General features: G+C 42.9%; 1 protein-coding gene across 1 annotated transcript in view; it reads left to right on the top strand.

The window, feature by feature from the left end:
• The first annotated feature begins 728 nt into the window (after positions 1-728).
• kalrna (kalirin RhoGEF kinase a) overlaps positions 729-22599 on the top strand; it is a 109666-nt gene continuing 87795 nt past the window's right edge. Inside the window, exon 1 of the mRNA XM_076112316.1 lies at positions 729-795. Within this exon, the coding sequence (XP_075968431.1) occupies positions 729-795 (67 nt within the window). The remainder of the gene's footprint in view (positions 796-22599) is intronic.

The following is a 22599-nucleotide window of genomic DNA, read 5'->3' as shown; positions in this document are numbered from 1 at the left end:
CTATTTTGTGATAAACATCGTTATTGCGATATAGAATTAGTGATTCATATATATTGACAACACATGATGCATGAACACGTATATGAACAAACACAGCAACCTTTAGGAGGACACATTGTATTTGTACACAACAATGAATGCTGTGATGCTCCCCAGAGGATGAACTCTTATTATCTGGGCACCTTCATTTCCTTTAGTGCCACCATCAGCAAAACATGTCAATAAATAAAATACTTTATTTATTTAGATTTATTCTATTATTAATGATGATGGTAATTATGTATTGCTGTTTGTTTGACAATAATGTATATCCTTTAACAACAACAACGTATATTTATTGCCAATACAGCTCAATGCATTGAATTGGGAGGGAGAGAGCCAGAGAGAGAGAGAGCCAGAGGGAGGGGGGGGGGGGGGGGGGGGGGGGGGGTACGGGGGGAGAGGGAGGGAGGGCGGTAGAGAGACCCTGGCGGACAGCAGCAGAGAGGGAGGTTGGACCGGGAACAATAGAGGGAGACGAAGCCAGCCCCTGAAACACCAAACAAACCGAAAGGGCGACAGAAAGAAAGCAGCCCGGCGAGGGGGGGATGGAGGGAGAGAGAGGTAAACGGAGAACATGTGAGGAATAAGAAACAAGACGCGAGGATTTTATTTTTCCCCTTGGACCGGAGGGGGCTTTATTCCTGCCTTTCCTTTTGTCGGTGGATTGTATTGAACCGGATTCCGGTATGAACCCTGCAGAAGCGGCCGAGGAGGCGCCCAGCGACCCCGACACTGATGCCTTCTACAAAACAGGTAGGACGGACGAGCGGCTGCAAAACACGGCACACAATGAGAAACAATGTGCCACAAAAAAACAACAGAAAGAAGACAGAAGGAACGCCACGATGAGAGAGAGTGGGTGAATGTCACCGGGAGAGAGAGGAGGCACGAAGCCGAGTGAGCAGCACCAGCAGAAATGTGCAGATAACCACCGGGAGTCTGGTGTGTGTGAGCTCTGCTGCTGTGTGCGAAGCATCGGTCTAATTCACCCCAAAACACCACGACAAACGCGCTCATGTGTGATGCTATTTGATGTTCTACATGCATTTACAGTGTGTGTGTGTGTGTGTGTGCGCGTGCAATACTGTGTGAGCTCGTGTGTCCGATGCTCTCTACAAAAGAAAGAGGAATCATGGAGGCATCAGGTCAGCTCATGGAAGTCTGTCTGATATGCGACTAAATCACGATCTACTGTATGGAGAGCTTTAATAAGCAAGCTGTGTGTGTGTGTGTGTGTGTGTGTGTGTGTGTGTGTGTGTGTGTGTGTGTGTGTGTGTGTGTGTGTGTGTGTCATACACTGATGCATTTAGATAAAAAGCAGCTGATGACAGTTCTGATTTCCATTTCATCTAAAATGGTCAAAAGGTGAGAGACAGTGTGTGTGTGTGTGTGTGTATATGGATGTGTGCATGATATAATGAGTGTGTGTGTGTGTGTGGCACTTCTCCAGAGCGTAATGGCTCAACACAGCTGGCATCATTGATTAATCTCCTGGTCAATCAAGTCCTCAAACTGCTGATTCTGTCAGACCAACAATCCAAAAATCTGTGTTCTGCAGTGATAATGAAATGCAGATGAGAGCCGCCAGCGCTGTGTTAGAAGCTGAAACCAGATCATGTTTGACTTGTTGTGGTTTTTTTTTTCATAATTTCTGCAACAATTAGCGGATTAATCAATTAGTATGGACAGCAGAGCATTCATCAGCAGCTACTCTGAGAAATGATTTAATTGTTTTAAAATCATTCATCATACAACACCACCAACTATTCTCTGGTTCCAGCTACTTAAACATGCTTCTCTTTGTCATATGACATTAGAAATTCAATATTTTTGGTGTTTTTTTGACAGTTGATCAGACAAAAAATGCTGCCGAGTGAAGGCATGAGAAAGTGTCTTAAGTGCATTCTCTCTACTGTCCACCAGGGGGCGACTCCTCTGGTTGTATAGAAGTCTATGAGAAAGTGACTCTACTTCTCTCTTGATTTATTACCTCAGTAAACATTGTAAACATGAGTTTTGGTCTCAATCTCTAGTTTCAAGTCTTCTTCAATACAGCATGATGTTCATTTAGTACATTATGGTCCATTTAGAGTCAAACAGACCATAAAGCAGCAGATGCTTTAGGGCGGGGCTTACTGTGATTGACAGGTCTCTACCAGAGATTATGTGAATTCAAGTTGTATTTCTGTGTGTGTGTGTGTGTGTGTGTGTGTGTGTGTGTGTGACAGAGAGAGGGATAGAAACGTGCAAGAATAATATCAAAATACGATTTTATCAGTTTAGGACACACACACACACACACACAGTGCTGGAGGGGGACACACCCTCACTCTCTGTCTCTGTCAGTGTAATTCGGTACAATAACTTTATCATGAACAGTCCTGCTAAGGTGCTTTATTAAATAAAAACACACACACACTCTGTGAGACAGTGTGTGTGTTGTATAAAGTAACAGGGCTCCATGTGTGATCTCCTCCGCTTTGGTTTTCTTCCCATAATATTAGATGACTGTCTGTTGGAACAGTTCCAGCGAATGGACATGGAAATCTACTGGTTGACTCATCAGGACAAACAATGAGGACAGTGTGCTGAGAGGGAAAAAACTAGTGTTATTCATTGAAATCTGGTCAAAAGGTACGACGACTGTCGGAGGGAAGTGAAGTGTGAGTCCCGGAGAGAGATGATGGAAGAAACCAACCAGTTATCAAGTGGGACGCTGGTGCAGCTGACGGCGAGCTGACGTCCTGCTGCATTAAGCGTAGTGTTGCGTCTCCGCTTCTGATTCTCAACATGATAGAACCGATGCTGCGTTTGAGACAACTCGGACGTTTGAATTTTCCCCAACTGGAAATTTCCAGCTTCCGACCTTTTAAGCGTTCGAGATGCACGACCCTAAAACGTAAAGAAAAAGGTTGTTTAACATAACCAGCTATCTAATCTCATATTTTTACATTAATAATATCCAGAACAGGTTTTTACTGTCTGATAGTATGCATTATTTGAATTAAGCATCAGCAAATATACTCACTGTTGCCTCTTAGTTGATGGTTAACCATATAAAATACGCGCTTCCACTGTTGTGTGACGTCAGACTACTGCTTCTCGGTGAAGTCGGGGGAGATGGGTTTGACTCGAGTTCACAGGTAGGAGCTTCTGCCTTTGAGTGGCGTTTCATTGTACTCTTTTTAGTAGGAGGTCAGAGTTTCAAGTTGTCTGGAAAGCGGCACGAGTCTGACGTCTTCTAAAGCCTCTGAGCCTCATGGGTGGTGTAGTTTTTATGTAGTGTCATGCAGCATTTCAAACTGAGGCAAAAACATGATTTGTCAGAAAGGCAAATCATGTATGACTTGCTTTAATCTGTGTTGTTTGCTTTGAGACAGAGGACACTTTGAGAAAGTGATCCACATACAAGAGTGACATTAGATGCTTTTAGTCCACAGTAAAACATATCAAAGCTACCGGCACACATTCAAATGCACCGCTGTGTCTGAACAGCTGTGAGGGAGAAGCGGAGAGGAATCTGTCTCCATCGGCCGAACGTCGACTTCGACTTCAGCACAGAGGAAATTAGAGATGGCGCCGCTTCTTCATTTCTAAGAGCAATCCCAACTTATTGAGTATCTGCCAATACTGATACCTGTCTGATACGACGCCCGGCTGTTAATCAGCAGCTTGCGTGTTCCTGACAATGGCTAATTACAAAAAAGAGACATTCATTTAACATCCCCTCCGCTGCTTCCATTATGGCAGCGGAGGAGCGCTGCTTTTCTGCAAAGCTGAATTCAGTCTACCAGCGTGCTGTCAGACTTAGTAATGACACATGTGGGAGCCTGATGCTGGTGCCTCTTGCTTTAACTCTAAAACTTTGTCCTCAAGTGTTCAATCAAATTTCTGATATTGACAATTAACATCACATTACACACTTTTCATTCTGCTGTTGTGCTCTTTATTCTTTTTCCAGTTATTAAATTATTAACCAGGCGTCAACTTCCGGTTCGGGAAAGTGAAGCTAATAAATAAAGCTGCATTCTCTGTAATGTCCAGCAGGGGGCGACTCCTCTGGTTGTATAGAAGTCTATGAGAAAATGACTCTACTTCTCTCTTGATTTATTACCTCAGTAAACATTGTAAACATGAGTTTATGGTCTCAATCTCTAGTTTCAAGTCTTCTTCAATACAGCATGATGTTCATTTAGTACATTATGGTCCATTTAGAGCCAAACAGACCATGAAGCAGGGGATGCTTTAGGGCGGGACTACCTTGGGTTTGTCTCAGAGTTCACGACAGTTAACTGTAACATTTCAGTTGCATAAAAATGTCTTGATCAGCATTCAGTTGTACTTCGCTCCACCCTCTCGCGTCACTTCTGCTTGCAGAAAAGAAGATGGCACTGGCCAAAAACGAAATTGGCGACGGCCAGAATGATGGTTTCAAGGCTTTAAAATGGTAGTCCTCAAATCACTTTGACTATTTCCACTTCTCTTATACAGTGTATTATGTTAACTAAACCTGGTAACACGTTTTGAAACCTACACTCCCCACACATATTTCCACCAATACTCAGTTTCTTTTCTCAGTAAGGAGAGCTTTGAACATTGAATGAGTGAACTCAAAACATTGAACCATGCAAGTTTAAATGCTGCAATCTGTGCTATAAAGGCGAAGAAATGGCAAAAAAAAAGACCTGAATTTGTAAGAAATGGCGGATGGAGAGGCACTGTCAACAAGGACTGAGAGAGCTGGAGGAGAGAGATCTTCAGAAGAGGGAGGTCAACTGCTGCTGAGCTGCCGGCTCTGCACTGAAACCCGATCGACTGGATTATTAAATCATTCTTGCTTGAAGCACGTCATTCGGCCCCTTTTTCAAATTAGTAGTCTTTGGGCTCACACATGCTACATCAAAAGCACCGATTCCAGCTATAAAAATTTAAATAATCTTGATGTAACGATGGTCAATGACTGTTTGTCAGAGGACAAAGAGCTGTGTATTGGCAATAATCTGGTGATAGAATACATATCATGATACAGCAATGAATTCATATTGTTTTGATATCAGGATTTGAGACTAGTGATGTAATGATACTGGTCTTTTCCTGGTTTTAAAGGCTGCATTACAGTAAAGTGATAGAATTGTCTGATCAGACTGTTCTAGCTGTTCTATTATAAACATTATATCCACATTACTGATGATGGTTTATCCAAAAAGTCAATGTGTGAACATTTTGTAGAAGCACCAATAGTCATCCCTACAATATCATCGCAATAAAGACCTTTGACAGAATGAACAGCTGTCTGGTCTTTGCATGTAAAATCTTGTGATGCTCAAGTGTATCTATATTTTCTTACACCCCTACTTCAACTCCACCGACGGTATGATTTTATCTATTGACTAAACTTCAGTGTAATGATCTCCCAGCCTCCGCAGACTGGTGGCTGATGGTATAACGTTAAGGTCTTTGTAGATTTACCACCATTTATATACAAGCTTGAAAGCTCCAATCACATGTATTTTTCTTGTGTTTATCTTATTTATTCCGTTTTGATTGAGGTTTCTCTTTCCCTGCTCATGGCTGAGGAAGTTGGTGTGTTTAGAAAAAGTCATACTTGAATTTTGTATGCGTAGGAAATGGTGGTAGCACTCAGAGAAGACAAAAACATGAAATGGAAATTAGACAGAATTCTCACATTCTATAAAGAAAGCAACAGCGGAGAAATAAAAATATTAACAAAAGGAAGAAAAGGCGTCACAACACACCCGCACAGGAAAGCGGCTGCTCAATGTTATGCTAATCAGCGGTTTATAAATAGGATCCTAAATCATCAGGCGGAAACAGGAAGTGACAAACGCGCAATCAGAGAGCAGTGTCTGAGTGTTCATCAGACAGCTGACGCCAGCTGTCTGTCAATAGCTGCTGCCGTTGCTACGCTACATCGTTAAAACTCCATTTTCTCACTTCGTTAGAGTAACAGACGAGCTGGAGTTAGAGACGTCCTTCTGGTCTTTGTCGCGTTAGAAACAGGTGAAGCATAGCAGAGCCTTACACGGGCATGCTGGGACCTTACGACCATGTGGCGTCATGGCTGAAGGCTGAGGACGGTGTTCAAGTGTGGAAACCAGATTCATGCTGAATGCTGATTCGTTTAAAATCCAGTCACTTTTCTCTTAAAATACAAATATTAAAAAAAATCTTTTGTGCTTTTCTTCATACCGTTACCGTTTGGCATGAATAGCTGCGTCGTCTCGTGAGATTGAATCTCCAGTGTGTGTTCTTCATATTCCAGCTGTGAGGAGTTGAAGCACACACTCACTGTGTGCATGAGCAGGTAATTAGAGTTAATTGTCTCAGCTAATCTGCTGAGAGCCGTGAGTTAATGTCTGTTCGCCATGGAGAGGTTTGGTGAAGACAAAAGATGGCGGCTTCAGCTGCAGCTTCAACGTGGAGTTTGCACTTCATGCCCTCTTGTCACCAGGTGTGGAAAGGTGTTGAAGTGGGCATGGTTGAAATCTTTCTCTCTCTTTTTATTTCATTCTTCACCACAACTTGGTCACTTTTCATCTGTACAGCCGAGTGGAACATCATGAAAGCCTTTGAGGATAGACAGTCCAACAGTGTGTGCAGTTGTTCTCATTAGTACAGTTTACAGGGTTGGAAGTACCACCAGTACCTTTTTAAAGTGATGCCGATACCAAGAGAGTACTTCATTCGATGCATCACGTGAATGGAAGCTGTCTGTGTGTCCCACTCGCTTGCTAATTGCTGCCTCGCTGCGGAAGAAGAAGTGGACATAGTCCTCGTGGCGTCACTCATTGGACTGCGGTTTTGAAGCCTTGAGTTCGGAATTTCTGGCCATCGCCATCTTGTTTTTTTCTTGCGACCAGTGAATACAAAGTAACTGTATTCAGACTGCTGAGGAGTGACGTAGAGACGGCGTATACGGCTCTGGTCAATCACAGTATGCCCCGCCCTAAAGCATCCCCTGCTTTATGGTCTGTTTGACTCTAAATGGACCATAATGTACAAAATGAACATCATGCTGTATTGAAGAAGACTTGGAACTAGAGATTGAGACCATAAACTCATGTTTACAATGTTTACTGAGGTAATAAATCAAGAGAGAAGTAGAGTCATTTTCTCATAGACTTCTATACAATCAGAGTAGTCGCCCCCTGATGGGCATTAGAGAGAATGCAGGTTTTAAGGCACTTCAGCATTAGCTTCACTTTTCAGAACCGGAGGTTGCCGCCTGTCCCCCGACCAACAGTGGCAGGTCTGCCTTGTTGCGGAAGATCTGATACCAGTGACCCTCTTTCCTCCCAGATTTAAAATCTGTATATATCGCATTGCTCGGAAGTTATTGGAATCTTTCACACAAGGTAACGTGATGACAGGGATGGCTCTCGCACTAAAAACCGAGTCAGCAGCTTTCTGTGACTGGATGACTCCAACTGATACGAGAAACAATGACTCTTAGAATGACAATGATGTGGATGCAGTTACATCTGGCGGATTTTCAATCTGGCAAATTAGGTCCGTATCGATGCCGATAACAATCTGCCGACTCAGATCTGGTGCATCCCTAGTTAGACGGGTTTTGTTTGAAGTATTATTTCACCCTGAGAACAAACGTGTAGCCTTGAAACAGTCTACATTTCTACTGTCAGAGGTTTCTTCTGAAGGGAATACTTGAAATAATGAATGCTCACGGTTTACATTACAGATACTGTTTGTGTGTGTTAAGGACATCTAAGAATGACTCTGGCTTACATGGATAAGCGCATGTGTGTATTTGAGACTTTACATGGATGAATGAACAGTAATCCATTGATTCACTCTGATTCACCCACACACACACACACACACTGCTTCGTCCAGGCTTAGAGACAGATTAACCTGCCATATGAGTACTGAAATTCAGCGACAGGGAGAGTTTGGATGAATTGTAATTATGATGTGTGATTTTGTTTAGTAGGATTTTGTAGTACTTATCCCGCCTCCCAGCTAGCTGTAGTTTGGACTTTTGTCATTAATTACTGAGTTTATGCATTGGGATTAAAGCTAATGGTAAAGGCTGTTGTTTAAATAGAGCTTAATGAGATCAGTAACACTACTTGGACTAATCCTCTAGTATCGCAAGCAGTTACACTGACACCTCCGATCATTTGCTGCCATGAATACATATTAACGTACATTACAGTCAAATTAACTGAGCGACTTCTTCTCTCACTGTGCAGCAGGTGAGCTTCGTTAACACACTAATAAATCAAGTGAGACGTAGGGTCATTTATACAATCAGACTTCTTTTTGCAACCAGAGGAGTCGCCCCCTGCTGGTCAGTAGAGAGAATGAACACTTTTTAAAACACTTCAGCGTTGGCTTCACTTTTCAGAACTAAAGGTTGCCGCCCGGTCATAATCTAGCACAGCTACATTACCCACAATGCAAGTCGATGGCTCAATCGGAGACTGGGTTGTGTTAGGCTACCAGCAGCTAATGTAGCCTCGAGCATCGCTAGCCTCAAGCAGAGAGCGAGGTACAGAGTTCTGGTAAGCTAACTTCTTTTTAAACTCCACACACAGATTTTTTTGTAGTCTTCAGCTCCAACTGGTGCTCAATTTCTCAGACTTAACGGAGCTCTCTCTGGAGTCAAAAAAAAGCTTTTATGCAACTGTTTTGATTTATGCAGTAGTACTCCCCAACATCTGTAAACAGGCTTGTAAGTGTAGATTCAGTGGACTTCCCAGTTAACCGTGCACATCTGGCCCTCAGCAGAATGTAATGCTGAACTGTAATGGCATTCTTCAGCTCATGTCCCAACTCCCATCTATTAATAATCTGCTAAAAATCCAGAACCTATCATACCGAGCCAGCAGAAGTCTGTTGCAACTGAAATTGGTTCAAGACAAACCCCTGATCTCAGCTATATACTGCATTATGTTCATCGGGCCTTTAGGAGCGCTGCTAAATTGTGCACAGTTTTTAGTGTTGAAATGTTTCCAGAAAACGCTTTTGTTGGAGAAAAGAAATGTTTCTTTCTTTAACTTTTTTTATTATTGCTCATCGGGGCCTTTTTCCCATTTGCCATGGAGTCAAAGGGAAATGATCATGTCATGCTTTCAGTTCACAGCAGGGACATACCGGTACCATCTGGGAATATCATGTCATTAAAATGTAATTTCTTCAAGCAGCTTTGGGACGGAGCTAATCCCCCTCACTTGTATGATCTGTCATTTTGACAGTTAATGCAGCTGGTGCACAGAATCCACACGGGCTTTGTCGGGACTGTCGATATAGTTTTGAGCTTGATTAGAGCATTGCTCCTGTCTTTCATTACTGGTGATAAGATGAAGCCAATCCAGCAGAGTGGGAAATGTAGAAATACAACTCTTGGGCTGGACGTCAAGGAGTGGAAACATGCACGTCATAAACCTTTGTATATGCGAGTAGATTTATAACCAGCTTTCTTTATCTTCCAAGTGGACGTCATATCATGCAAATAAAAAACGCTCAGACTCATGACCAGCACATGTACATTACAGTCATTTAGCAGACGCTTTTATCCAAAGCGACTTACAATTCAGAGTCTATCACATTTCTACACCGTAGGCTCAACTACGGGAGCAATTTTGGGGTTAAGTGTCTTGCTCAAGGACACATCGACATGCAACTAGCAGAGCCGGAGCCGGGGATTGAACAGCCGACCCTCTGATAGAAAGGCGGCCCTGCTATCCCCTTAGCCACAGTTGCCCCTTTATTGCCATTCTATTCACAGCAGAATGAAATGATGTCGCACCTAGCTCATGATTGTAATAAAACATGCAAAAAAGAGTAAAACTAATAAGTTAAATGTGTAAATATACATAGGATAAAATTGCATATGTAGGTTAATATTGCACATAAGGGTTTCAGTTGCACGTATAATGTACACATTGCATGAACAGGATAATGTTGCGTATATGAGATGAAATGGCTCATCACAGTAGTACCAGACTGGCTGGTACTCTTCCCGTCTGAGGCGTTGCAGTTCCCATATTGGATAGAGATGCGACTGGTCAATACACTCTCAATTGTCCCTCTGTAGAATGTGATAAGTGATGGGGGAGATGAGCTGTCTTCATCCTTAGCAGGACGTGCAGGAGCTGCTGGGCTCTTGTAGTGAGTGAGTGTGATCTGGACGGTTCCATCGGCGTAACAATGTCTTTCGTTTGGTTGACGTTCAGGTGTTTCACCAGTCCACTAGTTGTTCCACGTCCTCCATCTTAGTATTGTTCTATTTTTTTATCTGCCTTTTTTTGTTTCAGCGATCTCATGTTTCTGTATATTAGTGATCTTATGTTAGCATTATTGTGGCTCATTTAATCTTGCAGGGGAGGGGTGTAACGGTACGTTCCTTGTCCTGTACCAAACGGTTCAGGACAAGGCACGTTTTTTGGGTTGTAAAGTGTTTATGTACTTTATATTTGCAAAGTTGCAGCTTTTTGGTCTTTTGTAATAAGAATGGAGCTTTACTGAAATTTCATACCGTATGCCAGCAGTTTAAATTGATTAACTTTTACAGTAAGTATTATGGCCAAGAAGTGGGGGTGTCCTGTTCCTTTAAATGAGGCCTCAGTCCTGAGTCATGGTGAGGAAACGTGGAGGGAGGAGCTTCACATCTATTATTGAAGAGTGTGTGTGTGTGTGTGTGTGTGAGATGGAGAGAGATAGAGAGGGTCTCCCCCCCGCTGTCATCAGGAACAATAAGATGCTGCTGCTGAGGAGAGGGAGGGAGAGAGAGAGAGAGAGAGAGAGAGATTCCCTCCCTCCATCTCTCCCTCTCTTTGTCTCCCACCCAGTGTCAAGAACAGCGGCAGATGGGTGCGAAGAATGAAGTGTGTGTATATATGTGGGATGTTGGGGTGACAGACAGGAACAGAGAGAGAGAGGGAGAAAGAGAGAGAGAGGCAGCTTAAGTGGATTAGCCCTTATTACCCACCAGGGGACAAACGAGAGAGAGAGAGAAAGAGAGAAAGAGTGTTAAATAGATAAATACAAAGAAAAGGATTTCCTCTCATCCTCCTTCTCCCTTTGTCTCCTCCCTCCCTAAAAGCTTTCTCTTTGGACAGCTGCAGCCATATGGTGCGTGTGCGTTAGTGTAATGAGCATCCGTTTTGACTATAATCGATCACGAAGACATTTTACAGACGTGTGTGTGTGTGTGTGTGTGTGTGTGTGTGTGTGTGTGTTACCGGCTGATTAGTGGTGCTCGCTAATAGATCTTGATGTTATTAACTGCTGCGGGCAGGTGTTTGCCTTTGTCTTTGTGTGTGTGTGTGTGTGTGACAGAGACAGGAAGCTCTTATCCTGATTGACAGCCTCAGACAGTCAGACTGTTAAGCAAAATGGGAATAAAGAATAAAATTTTACTGTGATTCAAAATGTACTTTCAAGACTTGTATATCAAATTAAGTTTATTTTATTTCTGGGACCATAAATTATAAAAGTATCTCGGAGGGCTTTGCAATCTGCACAATGATAATCAGAAAATAAATATGAAAAAAAAAAAGACAACACACTGACAAACTACGTTGAACTCAAAGGTTGAAGTATATAAGTCACTCTCTCCCCACATGGATCAGTGCGTGCCTTGGTGGACATTTTAAAATCAATGCAGAGAGCCTGGCTCCGTCCTGCCGGGTTGTTTTTATTCCCTTTGGCTGATCCAACCTTCTTCAGACTGACTTTGAGCAGAGCTCTGTTACAGATCTGCTGAGTTCACTAAACGCCATAAAACCAAAGGGATCATAAAAGTGAAGGCTGTCCTGTCCTAACAGGTGCAACAAAACGATCCTGTCTGGCTCCATGCTCTTTTCCCAGATCAGCATTTTCTGACAGTAGTAAGTAAAAAAAAAAAAAGAAGAAATGCAGCGAAGCCCAGAAACCTACAGCATCTTAATCTGCGGTCTCTGTAGAAACCAGATCGTTTTTGTTGTTGTGGGCGAATCTCCAAACCCCCTGAAGCAGTGTGGACACATGCTGAGCTGCAGCTGAGTCACCACTTGTTTCATATTTTTGTTGGACTGGCTTGCTGCACTCCAGCAGTCCGTCATCAACACCAAATATATGACTGTGTGTTTGTAGCTGCTGCATCTGTTTAATGTGAACACTGCAGGTGTACCAGAGTCCTGTAGCCGGGTTCATTCACAAACAAAGTCAAAGTGAAACAAGCACAACTGAATAAAACGAATATTTGTTTGCAATTTTTAAGAATTGGGCCAGGTAAACGGAGGACATTTATGAATGGATACTGGTCGGGTTGTGGGTTTGATAGAGTTTTTAGATCTTTAGTTCATTTGTTTTGCTTTTAATCAGTTTGTTAGTTAGCAAACTTGTTCTGTTTTACTATTGGTTTGCTTTCTTCTTCTTGGTTTATTCAAGCGAGCCAAAATGCAGCATTCAAAGCCACAAGAACGTTCCCTCAACGGATTGGAGAGACAAAGAAAAAGGTCCTGTTATCTGTTTAAACATGAAGAAAGAAGAGCACTTTGTTGCCAGTCCAGGTCAGACCATGATTCATTCTGCGGCTAGCTGCAACTCCTAATTTCGCTCATCCACATCCCAGAATACAAAGCGCACCTAGCTATGGGAACCGTTTAGCTTAGACCGAGGCTGCTTCCTCTAAAGGGTCTTGGTGCAGTCGTTCTGGTCCACTGTGTTCAGCTCAGCCAAAATACTTATACCAAGACGGAAAACATACCAGAGTCCGATTCAACCGCACTAAACAGCTAAACTTTATCATGTCGGGTTCACGATTGCTACTTTTTTGCAAAAATTAATCTTTTAGCACAAGTTTAAGGCTACATCCACACTAATACAACAATCTCTGTGTTTAAGCACCGTTACAGAAATAATCTCCATCCGTACTAACAAGCCTGAAAATACCACATGACCATTCACGTACTTTATAACACTGCTGGACACGCCATTTGCTCAAATAATAGCCTCTTGTACTTGTAGGCAGTAGTAGCATTAGAAATCCATGTTGAACTAACGACTGGTAGTCGAGGCTTTGTTTCCCGAAAAGGGTCACGAGATAGGGGATCGACGATGTTGTTACTGAAAAGAACCAACCAGGGAGCAAATGTGGTTGTCTGCATCATGGTTTTCAAAATAATCTCTGTTTCCGCCTCCGTCTCAAGTCTGTTGTTTTAGGGCTTCAAAAACACCGGAGTAGTGTGGACGCTCGGTGTAAAACGTAACAAAAGTTATGCATTTGAAAACTGAAAGGTATAAGTGTGGATGCAGCCCAACACATTCATCATCCTTATTCCCTCTTACTTCTTATCCTATGAATTCACTTGGATTTCTTCACATGCTCTCCTGTTAACCAGTGATCATCTGAGCTGAAGGTTATTTAAATTAACAAGCCTGTTTTGTCTCTTTGCCTCCACTCCTCCACACAAACAGTTTGGTTTACAAGGTCTTAGAGTACGTCTATAAACCGATCCAATACACGCCGTTAATGTCTCAGTGTCTTTAGCACGTTGAACCTCATGTAGTCTTTTTCACTTGTGGAGTCTCTCCCGACTGAACTGGACCCATTGCAGGACTCCCAGGTGGCCCAGTACAAACTCCATGTGTTAGTAGAAATACCCTCAAGAAAGAAGATGCAAGAAGCTGCGTGATTCACCTGGAGTCTCTAGCCAACCGTCCAATCGGGATAGATTTCAGTCACAGCCTGAGTGGGGCTGTCAACACACACACACACACACACACACACACACACACACACACACACACCTGACAGGGCTTCCTTGGAGATAACCAGAATGCTTGACCCTGAGTAATTACTCACCACCCTTCGGTTAAGTGTGAAGTGTGTGTGTGTGTGTGTGTGAAGCTCAGAGGGATGGCTCTCCAGCAGCTGGCTGAGCTGTATGTCTGTGAGCAGATCAGAATCTGACCCGTACACCATGTTATTGATTCCTTTGTCTCGCGCTCTTTAAGGCAGAACAATATCACACCGACCCATTTTGTGATCATTCGCTGGTTTCAGCTTCACAGATGTGAGGCTTTGCTGCTTTTTCTCTGGTTCTGGTTTTTAATTGTAGGTTTAATTAGATTTAGGTTTTAAGTGGTGAATCTACGTGGGATAGTTAGTCATTTTAGTTCAGTTTGGTTCTGATTTACTGCCCTCTCCATGCCTAAACATCAGCGCTCCTCATTAGTTCACTGCAGTCAGTAATTACCCTGTTATTCTGTACTACACAGCAGTAAAACTCTTTATTGGCTGCAAGGAAACTACTGTGTGTTTACGTGTGTGTGTGTGTGTGTGTGTGTGTGTTGGGGGAAAGAGAGAGATCAAATGAGGTCAAGGAAAAAGCATGTATTCTTAGTGAAATGATAATAGATACAAGTTTGAGGAGATTTCTGTGACTACTTCCGTGTAGTTTGCAGGTTAACTAACACAACAGCAGCTGTACAGCACTGTAGCTTTGGCTGGTGAAGACTGACGAATGGTGAAATATTGTTTTTAAAATAATAGTGTGGGATAACTGTTGTTTTGGGGCCGACCCCTGAAAGAGAATCCTGGTGCGTCTGTTTGGAGCTCATCAGTTGTGCTGGTTTTATTGAGCGAGACATCAGTTCCTGAGATGCTCAGAAAGAGGCTTTTGTTCCCCTGAAATAGTTTTTCAAAAGGTATTAAAATCATTGGAGCTTTTCTTTGGCCACCAGATTTTATGTTTCCAAACTAAAAATACTTTAAAATCATTGAGAATTGAGTTTTGTACAATGTTGTTGAGGGTTAGTTTTCCATCTTTTGGCTGTGAATGGTTTTATGTCGCTGTCTGACTCATTTGGTTCTGACGAGTCACCGAAAAAAAGACCCAAAAGCTCCAAACAACCAATTGTGTAACTGATGAACTGACGGATTTACGGGTTGACTGGTCCCTGACTGGTTTACTCAGTTTACCAGTTTGTTGACTCACAGTTTTTATGGATCCATGCTGGCAACAGCTGTAGCCATCAAGGACGGTGTGATGTTTCAACTTATCCTCATAGAGAAAAGTTCCTCCTCATCTTTCGTGCATTTTCCTACAAAGCACGTGTACATTTTTTGCTCGTTGCATGAATGCTGTCTTTTCAAAATAAACTACCGTCTTCACAGGAAACTCAGTTAGGTTTCGGCAACAACACTACTTCGGAAAAGATCGTTGTTTTTCGTAGGTGTTGCTGAATGATTGTCTGTCCATAACATAAGTCAAGAATTCTTATGCTAATTATGTCAATTTCACACAAACGTCTGAAAGGATAAAATGACGAAGTGATGACATGGATGACTTCCAGCCACGAAGCGATTCATTCTAGTTTATCAAATGTCTTGTCGTGAGGCTTCTTCACTAGCTAGTTTCCTGCCTTACTGTTTGCTCGTCCTCAGTTTAACTCCAGCCTAAAACTCTGAGGCAGATGAAGATTTAGTATGCTGTGGTTTGGCCTGAGTCAGTGGGTTTATGTGTGTGTGTGTGTGTGTGTGTGTGTCATAGATGGCTGGAAAACACTCCAGTACAACCACAAGTGGCTCTTTGCAGGAGAGTCGCACTGCAGTTGTGTGTGAATGTAAATCCTGAATTTTCTTCATTTTCAAAGTTCTGTTCATAGTTTCCATTCAGACAGAATGTATGAAGCAGCTGGGACTGATTCACGACACCATTTATTCTTTTCTGTCTTTCTTTGTCTTTTTCTCAAAGAGGTTTCTTTGTGCGATCGTTTATTTTTGATTTGTTTCTACATTTCTGTCCTTCCTCGTCTGTTCGGTCGTGTTGCTGTCTTCTGCTGGCATCTTTTCTTTCTTTGAACCCAGCACCAATTAAATTCCATTCATCCTTAAAGGAGGCTGCACACACACACCCCACACACACACACACACACACACTGGTACAGGAACATTCGTGTCAGGCTGTAATTGAGCGAACAGAACCTGGCTTACTGAGGAGTATTAATAGAACAAAGTGAACACGGTGGAAACATTAATCCTTAATATTCCTCAGTTCAGGGTTCAATTATCATCTGATCATCTGTGCTTTACATCCACCATCTGAGAATGTAGTCCCTCTGTTTCCTCTCCCCCTGTGATGCTCATCCAAAAGTCATTAGAGAATAAAAAACACGTCATCACAGAGACGAGATGTGGACAGAAAGGGGGCAGCTTGTGTTCATCCTGCCTGCTGGCAGGTAGCGTTTGGAGATCAGTGAGTCCGGTGTGATGAGTGGCTCTAATTATCCATGAGCCTAACACACACACACACACACACACACACACACACACACACACACACACACACACACACACACACACACACACACACAGATCTGTGAAATCAAAGTTTGAGAAAAATCAGGATCAAAACACATAACGGTAGTTGCTTAATCGATTCAACCAAAATGTAAAAAATCAGTCGCTGAATTTATCCTTGAAATGGAAATACTCAAGTAAAGTACCTAAACACAGTACAAATGTATTTAATTATTTTCCTCCACTGCTAATAATGTAACAGTGTGTGTGATATGAGTCACAGATCACAAGTGTGTTTGTTGTTACAGTGAATGTGGCGCCTCCAAATACCTAACTGTCACCAGGCTCTTCACACACACACACACACACTCCATGTCTGACCATTCAAAGTTTTTCCTCTTTACAGACAGCTGCTGTCTGGAGACTGAAAGCTGATCCGGAGAGCGAGAGAGAGAGTTTCATCTGATAGCTGAAACACGTGTTCCGTGTTTTAACATTTGGTTCCCCTCCGTCTCGAGCTCGGCCTTTCCTCGAGGAAGGCACCTCTGGCTTCCTCTCGACCTCCGACCTCTCCGGTTAATCATGGTCATGTGTGTGGAAGTGTCTCAGCAGGATAAAACAAACGTGTCTGTGTGTGTGATGGATATTTCCAGGATGGTATGCAGCGGCTGGACGGCCACACAGTCCAGCGGGTTATGTTTTATGAGGAAAGCAAGACGTCGACATTTTCTTTGATTTCCCGCTTTGTGCCCACTTTCATTTTATTTTGGTGAAAAAATCTGCCATGGAACTTTGAATTGAATCTTTTCTTTATTTGGCTAGAAGATACGACTTCCATCAAATTCAATTTCAAAATATCTATCTGCAAATATTCACAATATATCCCTGCAACAGGGAGAAAAAGCAACCACAGAAAACAGTTTAATAACCAAAAGACCAATTGTTGTATTTCAGAGATGGCTTCTGTTCCACTGCTGTTTGGTCCATAATGTGTGTTTGCACAACGGGTGAAAGCTAAATCATGATATAGTGTATACCTTCCAAGCTAACTGGGTTAGCAGGTGCACCTGGCATTTTTTGGACTGAAGTACTAAGTACTTAAAAACATAAATCTTTTTCATTATTTTTAACCATTCAAACCAGTGGATCAGAATACCTGCACTGGTTTTTGTACCCTGCTTCTACTGAGAGCAGCACTGTTTGATGTCAAGCTACACTGCTAACGGATTCTGCTTGTACTCGTGTGTGTGTGTGTGTGTGTGTGTGTGTGTGTTGTGCTGAGTCAGCGCCCTCCAGATGGCATCTCTCCGTGTGGTTGGAAGGCAGCGCAAAATGATGTCGTCACCCCTCCAAACCGAAGCTGATTGGTTCCTGCCGAATGAGTCAGATGGTGGCGATGGACGACATGTATTTATATATGGATACGTGTGTGTGTGCAGTTAGTCAGTTCCTTAGTATGTGAGAATATTTTGTTTTGATGGCCTTCAGCCGTGTGTGTGTGTGTGTGTGTGTGTGGCAGCCTTGAGTCTTTAATAGGAGGAAAAGCTCATTGTTATCACTGTGGAAACAGCAGGAAGAGTCTCACAGTCAGTTTATTATCCAGAAATGAGGATTAAGTTAAACTGGCCGTGTGGAGACACAGATATATACAGAGAGAGAGAGACGCAGACACACAGTTGTCTCTCCAATAATTGCATTTTATGTTTTTTCTTTTTTTTTTTCCAGCAACTGTCATTTTATGAGAAGAAGCTTCCCTATGGAGAATACATCATCTGCTGCGTGTGTGTGCGTGTGTGTGTGTGTGTGTGTGTGGTTGTGAGAGACAGAGAGTGAGAGAGCAGTGTGTGGTTTGCGTTGGAAGAGTGATGGATGTGGTTTTCCTCTGCAGGGGAAACTGGAGCCGTCCGAGGACATTAAAGAGAGTGTGAGTGTGTGTGAGTGTGTGTGTGTGTGTGTGTGTGTGTGTGTGAGAGAGATTCAGATAGGAGATGTATTCACCCTGAAGTGTTAAAGAATATATATGCAGGTGATACGTTAAAATAACGAGACAGGAATGAATTATTCATATTCCGCTTGATGCTTGACATTATTTGAATACTGAAGCTGGAAAGAGTGCGCTCTGGTTTGGGGTCAGTTGCCGTTGTCGGACCGTGTGATGTTGACATGTTGATGCCAGTTCTTTTCATGAACGCTAGTTGCATTATTGGCCTGTAGTTTGATGGTTCAGTAGCACAGGCTGGCAGAAAGACCCGCGGCAGTACGTCTAAAAGGGTTAATTAGAGATAACGAGCTGCATGGGCTCTCCTCTCTATCAGCCATACATCAGCTGCTGATACCAGGAACGAGGTAGCAGGAGGTGTTATGAGCAGGTCTGCATGAAAAATGTAAGTATGTAGGAAACACTTACATTAAGTACAAACTCCTTGAATAAAAATTGGAAGCTGTTTGGAACACAACAAGCGGGAGATTAAATGTCACTTTGACGGCGTGAAACAATTTTTTCAAAAGTTATTGGCAATTTATCCAGAACATCCCTCCAGTAAATGCCAGAATTTCTGGCTAAATCGCACGTGCTTTGCATACTGTTTTTTTCTTCTTTTTCTACCAAGCAGCTGCTGATCTTCTGCTTGACGTTCTACAGTTATTATTGAATGACTTGTTGCTACTTCTCTTAAATAAATAAGAAGAAAGAAAAAAGCGCCAGGTCCAAGTTTTTCCTGCAGAATTGGGCTACTTGTAAAGTGTTGCTCAGGGTATAATGTTGGTTTTGTAGACGTATTTTGCTTGCATATTACACAAATAATGTCCACAAATTGACTCCAGATCAGCACGTAGCATACATGCATGGACATGGAACACGCCCGCCCACACACACACTGAGGCGTCCTCTCAACCCCCGGGGACACACGTGACACACGGTAAAGTTAGTTGGATGTAACTCCAGTTCTATGAATCTATGCGAATGGCTCGCTCTCTATTACCAAGTAAATGAAACACTGTAAACACAGGATATAAATCATGATATGGCCTTATCACATCATACAACACACATTTAGCGGGTCTTGCTTACGATAGCAGGACGCATTTTTAAGAAATCCGGATATAGATTAACAACAGGTTTAAATAGAGCAAACCTTGCGCATAGTAAAGCACAACACTTGTTCTGTTAATATGTAATTTAAGTCCTGCTGCAGTGACCCCCGTGTTTACATTACTGACTGTATCTGTTGCTGCGATTGTGTTTGAATCCGAAAGCAGAAAGCAAACAGCTGATGCAACCCAATCCTGACGGTCAACACATGCTGACGCGACCGGGGCGACAAGCGTCTGTTTGATCAAACCTGCGACGACGTCGTTGATTGATTTGGTGCAAACTGTTATTAACTGCTCAGCCTAAGCTTTTGGGGAATTTCAGCTTTCCACATTCATTAATCCAAGATGATGTTCTGTGTCGCTTTGAATTCTTTCAACGTGGGAGCAAAGCAACGTTAGATATGACGGGCCCCGGGCCCCTGTCCCCTGTCCCCGCGGTACCACACGAGGTCCGGCAGCCGGGTGTCGGGGCAGCTGCTGGTATGGGTGCAGACGGCCTCACCTGTTGCCTTCTAAAGACATTTAGGCACTCACATGACCTGTGTGTGTGTGTGTGTGTGTGAGAGAGAGAGAGTGTGAGAGAGACGGACGCACACACACACACTCTCACTGCAGTTTGGTTTTGCATAAAGCCGTTAAACTGTGTGTATTCGATCGTTATTCAAAAGTTATAGAGCACACACACACACACACACACACACACACACACACACACTCTCTGGCTCTCAGACCCAGATACATTAGTCTCATGTGACCTTTTTTGAATTTTGGCTTCAGCTGTGCTAAGCTGGGAAATGAGCCTCTCTCTTTAGATAAACGTATCGTATTCATAGAGATTTATACTTCCTTTAATAAGGTAAAAAAACAAAACCCTGACGTCTGTTGGCTGTCTGAGCATCTCAGTGTCACCTTCGCTGTCTGGCGAACAGCTTCCTCTCTGACAGGCTGACGTGAACAGAACTTTAAAACTGTCTGGCTGCTTATGTCACCCCCCCCCCCCCCCCTGCATTATGTGTGTGCGTTTCAACGACGGTAGCAGTCCTTCCTGCGAGGATGTCTCATCACTCGGTTCCTGCGTGCTGCTTCTAGCCGTGTTAATGGTTCCAGCAGGAGCACATGTTAACCTTTGACATCTACACGTCTGGAAACGTTGAGCACCAGCTACGTCTCTCCGCATGTGTGTGTGTGTGTGTGTGTGTTGTGACCTTACCCCTATAGTTAGACATAAGAATAGACATAGATAAAATGGATCACACACACACACACACACACAGTGACATCACTTCCTGACTGTGTGACCTTGCTATGACAAAAGAAACACATGTACACAGCAGAGCCCATTCATGGTTGAACACTTACGTGTGTTTTTTTACTTTCCTGTGGTAGTGTGGGAATATGAAATGAAATGTGTGTGTGTGTGTTTATGACGTATGAAAGTTGCATATTCCAATGTCTCACCACGTCCAGGTTATACCTGCCTGGACGCCGTTAATTGCCAGGTTGTCGGGGAGATCGGATGAAACCGTAGAGCAACCAGTGAGCTACATGAACGGAGCCCACGAGACAGCCGAAGACACGCACGCAAAAACTTCACAGGGACAAAACATTAGAGCAACATTTATTCCCACAACGAAATGAAAAAAACATGAACGCCCTCTGAAAGACTTCTGAGGACTTCTGTGTGTGTGCGTGTGCGTGTGTGTGTGAGCGGTTGGTTTGGTCAGAGTGGTTTTTGTGTAGCTTTATCTCTTTGAAATGTTGTAAGGCAGTAAATCAGTGATCACAGACACTGTGTTTCTGTGTGTGTGTGTGTGTGTGTGTGTGTGTGTGTGTGCTTCGGTGGGCTCGCTTGCAGAAAGTGCTGCAGTATTTCTCTTTACAGTACATTAACTTTGTGAAGTTGTATATTTTTCAGCAGTTTTTGGAGCCCATATATATCTGTGTTATTTTGCATCTTGAGCTATAATTCTATAAACGTTTTATTATCTGAGGAAAAAGAGCCGCCTCCACACTCTGAAAAGAGCATCGGGAAGTCTGTGGATAATTCAGATTAAAGCCTGTGTGAGAAATCAAAGTTAACAGCTATGAGATGTACAGTCACTCCTAAAAGGTCCAGGCTAACCAGTGTGTGTGTGTGTGTGCCACAGAGAGCCGATGATCCACAGTTAGTAATCAGACTGTAGACACAGATTATAATGATCTCCAGCAGGAATCGTTCACAGAATGCCACATTTTGACAGCAGTGTGAACGATTTAGGGGATCTCGTTCCCCATCAAAGAGGATTTAGTCCAATCAACCACAGATTGAAATGGTGCTGATGGGAAACTTTTGAACGAGTTCGACTTACATTGTGAGAGTAAAAGCTTTGTCTTTTGTCAAGTTATTGTTTTCACATCATGTTGTGAATGTGTATTTAAGGCCTATAATAATTATCATCAAAAGGACACAAAAGCCTGACCTTTGACAACTTCAATTTGTTGACAATTATTTAATTTCTTTAAATTTAGTTTAAGTTTTATACCAATGTTCTGTTGACATGAGACATTAAAAAGCAGATGTTGGCTTCCATGTGACGCTCGGTGACGGTGTAATAGAGTTTCCAGACATGTGACCTGCCCCGGCTCCGACGGTCCGGGGTGTATGTGTTGACTGAAGCGGGCTTAATTTGAATTCATTACTTTCAAATCCTCGCTAGCATGTCAATAAGGCCGGAGACACGGTCGGTCATTCACGGTTATTAGAAGTTCATCCACCGGGTGTTTTTTATTGCCGACAAGCTGCTTCGGGATGACGCGCAAGAGCCGTTTGTTTCCGCTGGTTACCTCGCAGCGGTTGATGAGTCTGAGCATTTAAAAACCAGAGAATACTTTGGTTAAATTCCTCTTTGATGGCACTTTTACTTTCCTAGTATTTCTGTGTTTTGTTTTTCCTCTCGGAGGCAAAGACCAAATCATCCTGCAGTTTATTCAGTGTGTTGGCGAGCATCCTGTTACGCAGGTGCTACTCTCATGTAGCTGGAGGGTATCTTCTAGCTCACAGAGGTTTTTGGAACATTTTTGGTTGTATTGTCTACTGCAAGTTAAGCAATTAGCTTGAGTTTTTAAGAGATTGGACAGCAAGCAGCCATTGATATCCTGGCATCTTTTATTCTGACCAGACGGAGTGCGTTTTAGCAGCATGGGGAGACTTT

Source organism: Anarhichas minor, unplaced genomic scaffold (assembly GCF_050575085.1).
Source record: "Anarhichas minor isolate MPS153535 unplaced genomic scaffold, ASM5057508v1 ptg000004l, whole genome shotgun sequence".
NCBI classification, from domain to species: Eukaryota; Metazoa; Chordata; class Actinopteri; order Perciformes; family Anarhichadidae; genus Anarhichas; species Anarhichas minor.
The sequence above is the reverse complement of the archived record's forward strand: the minus strand, read 5'-3'. Positions and strand labels throughout refer to the sequence as shown.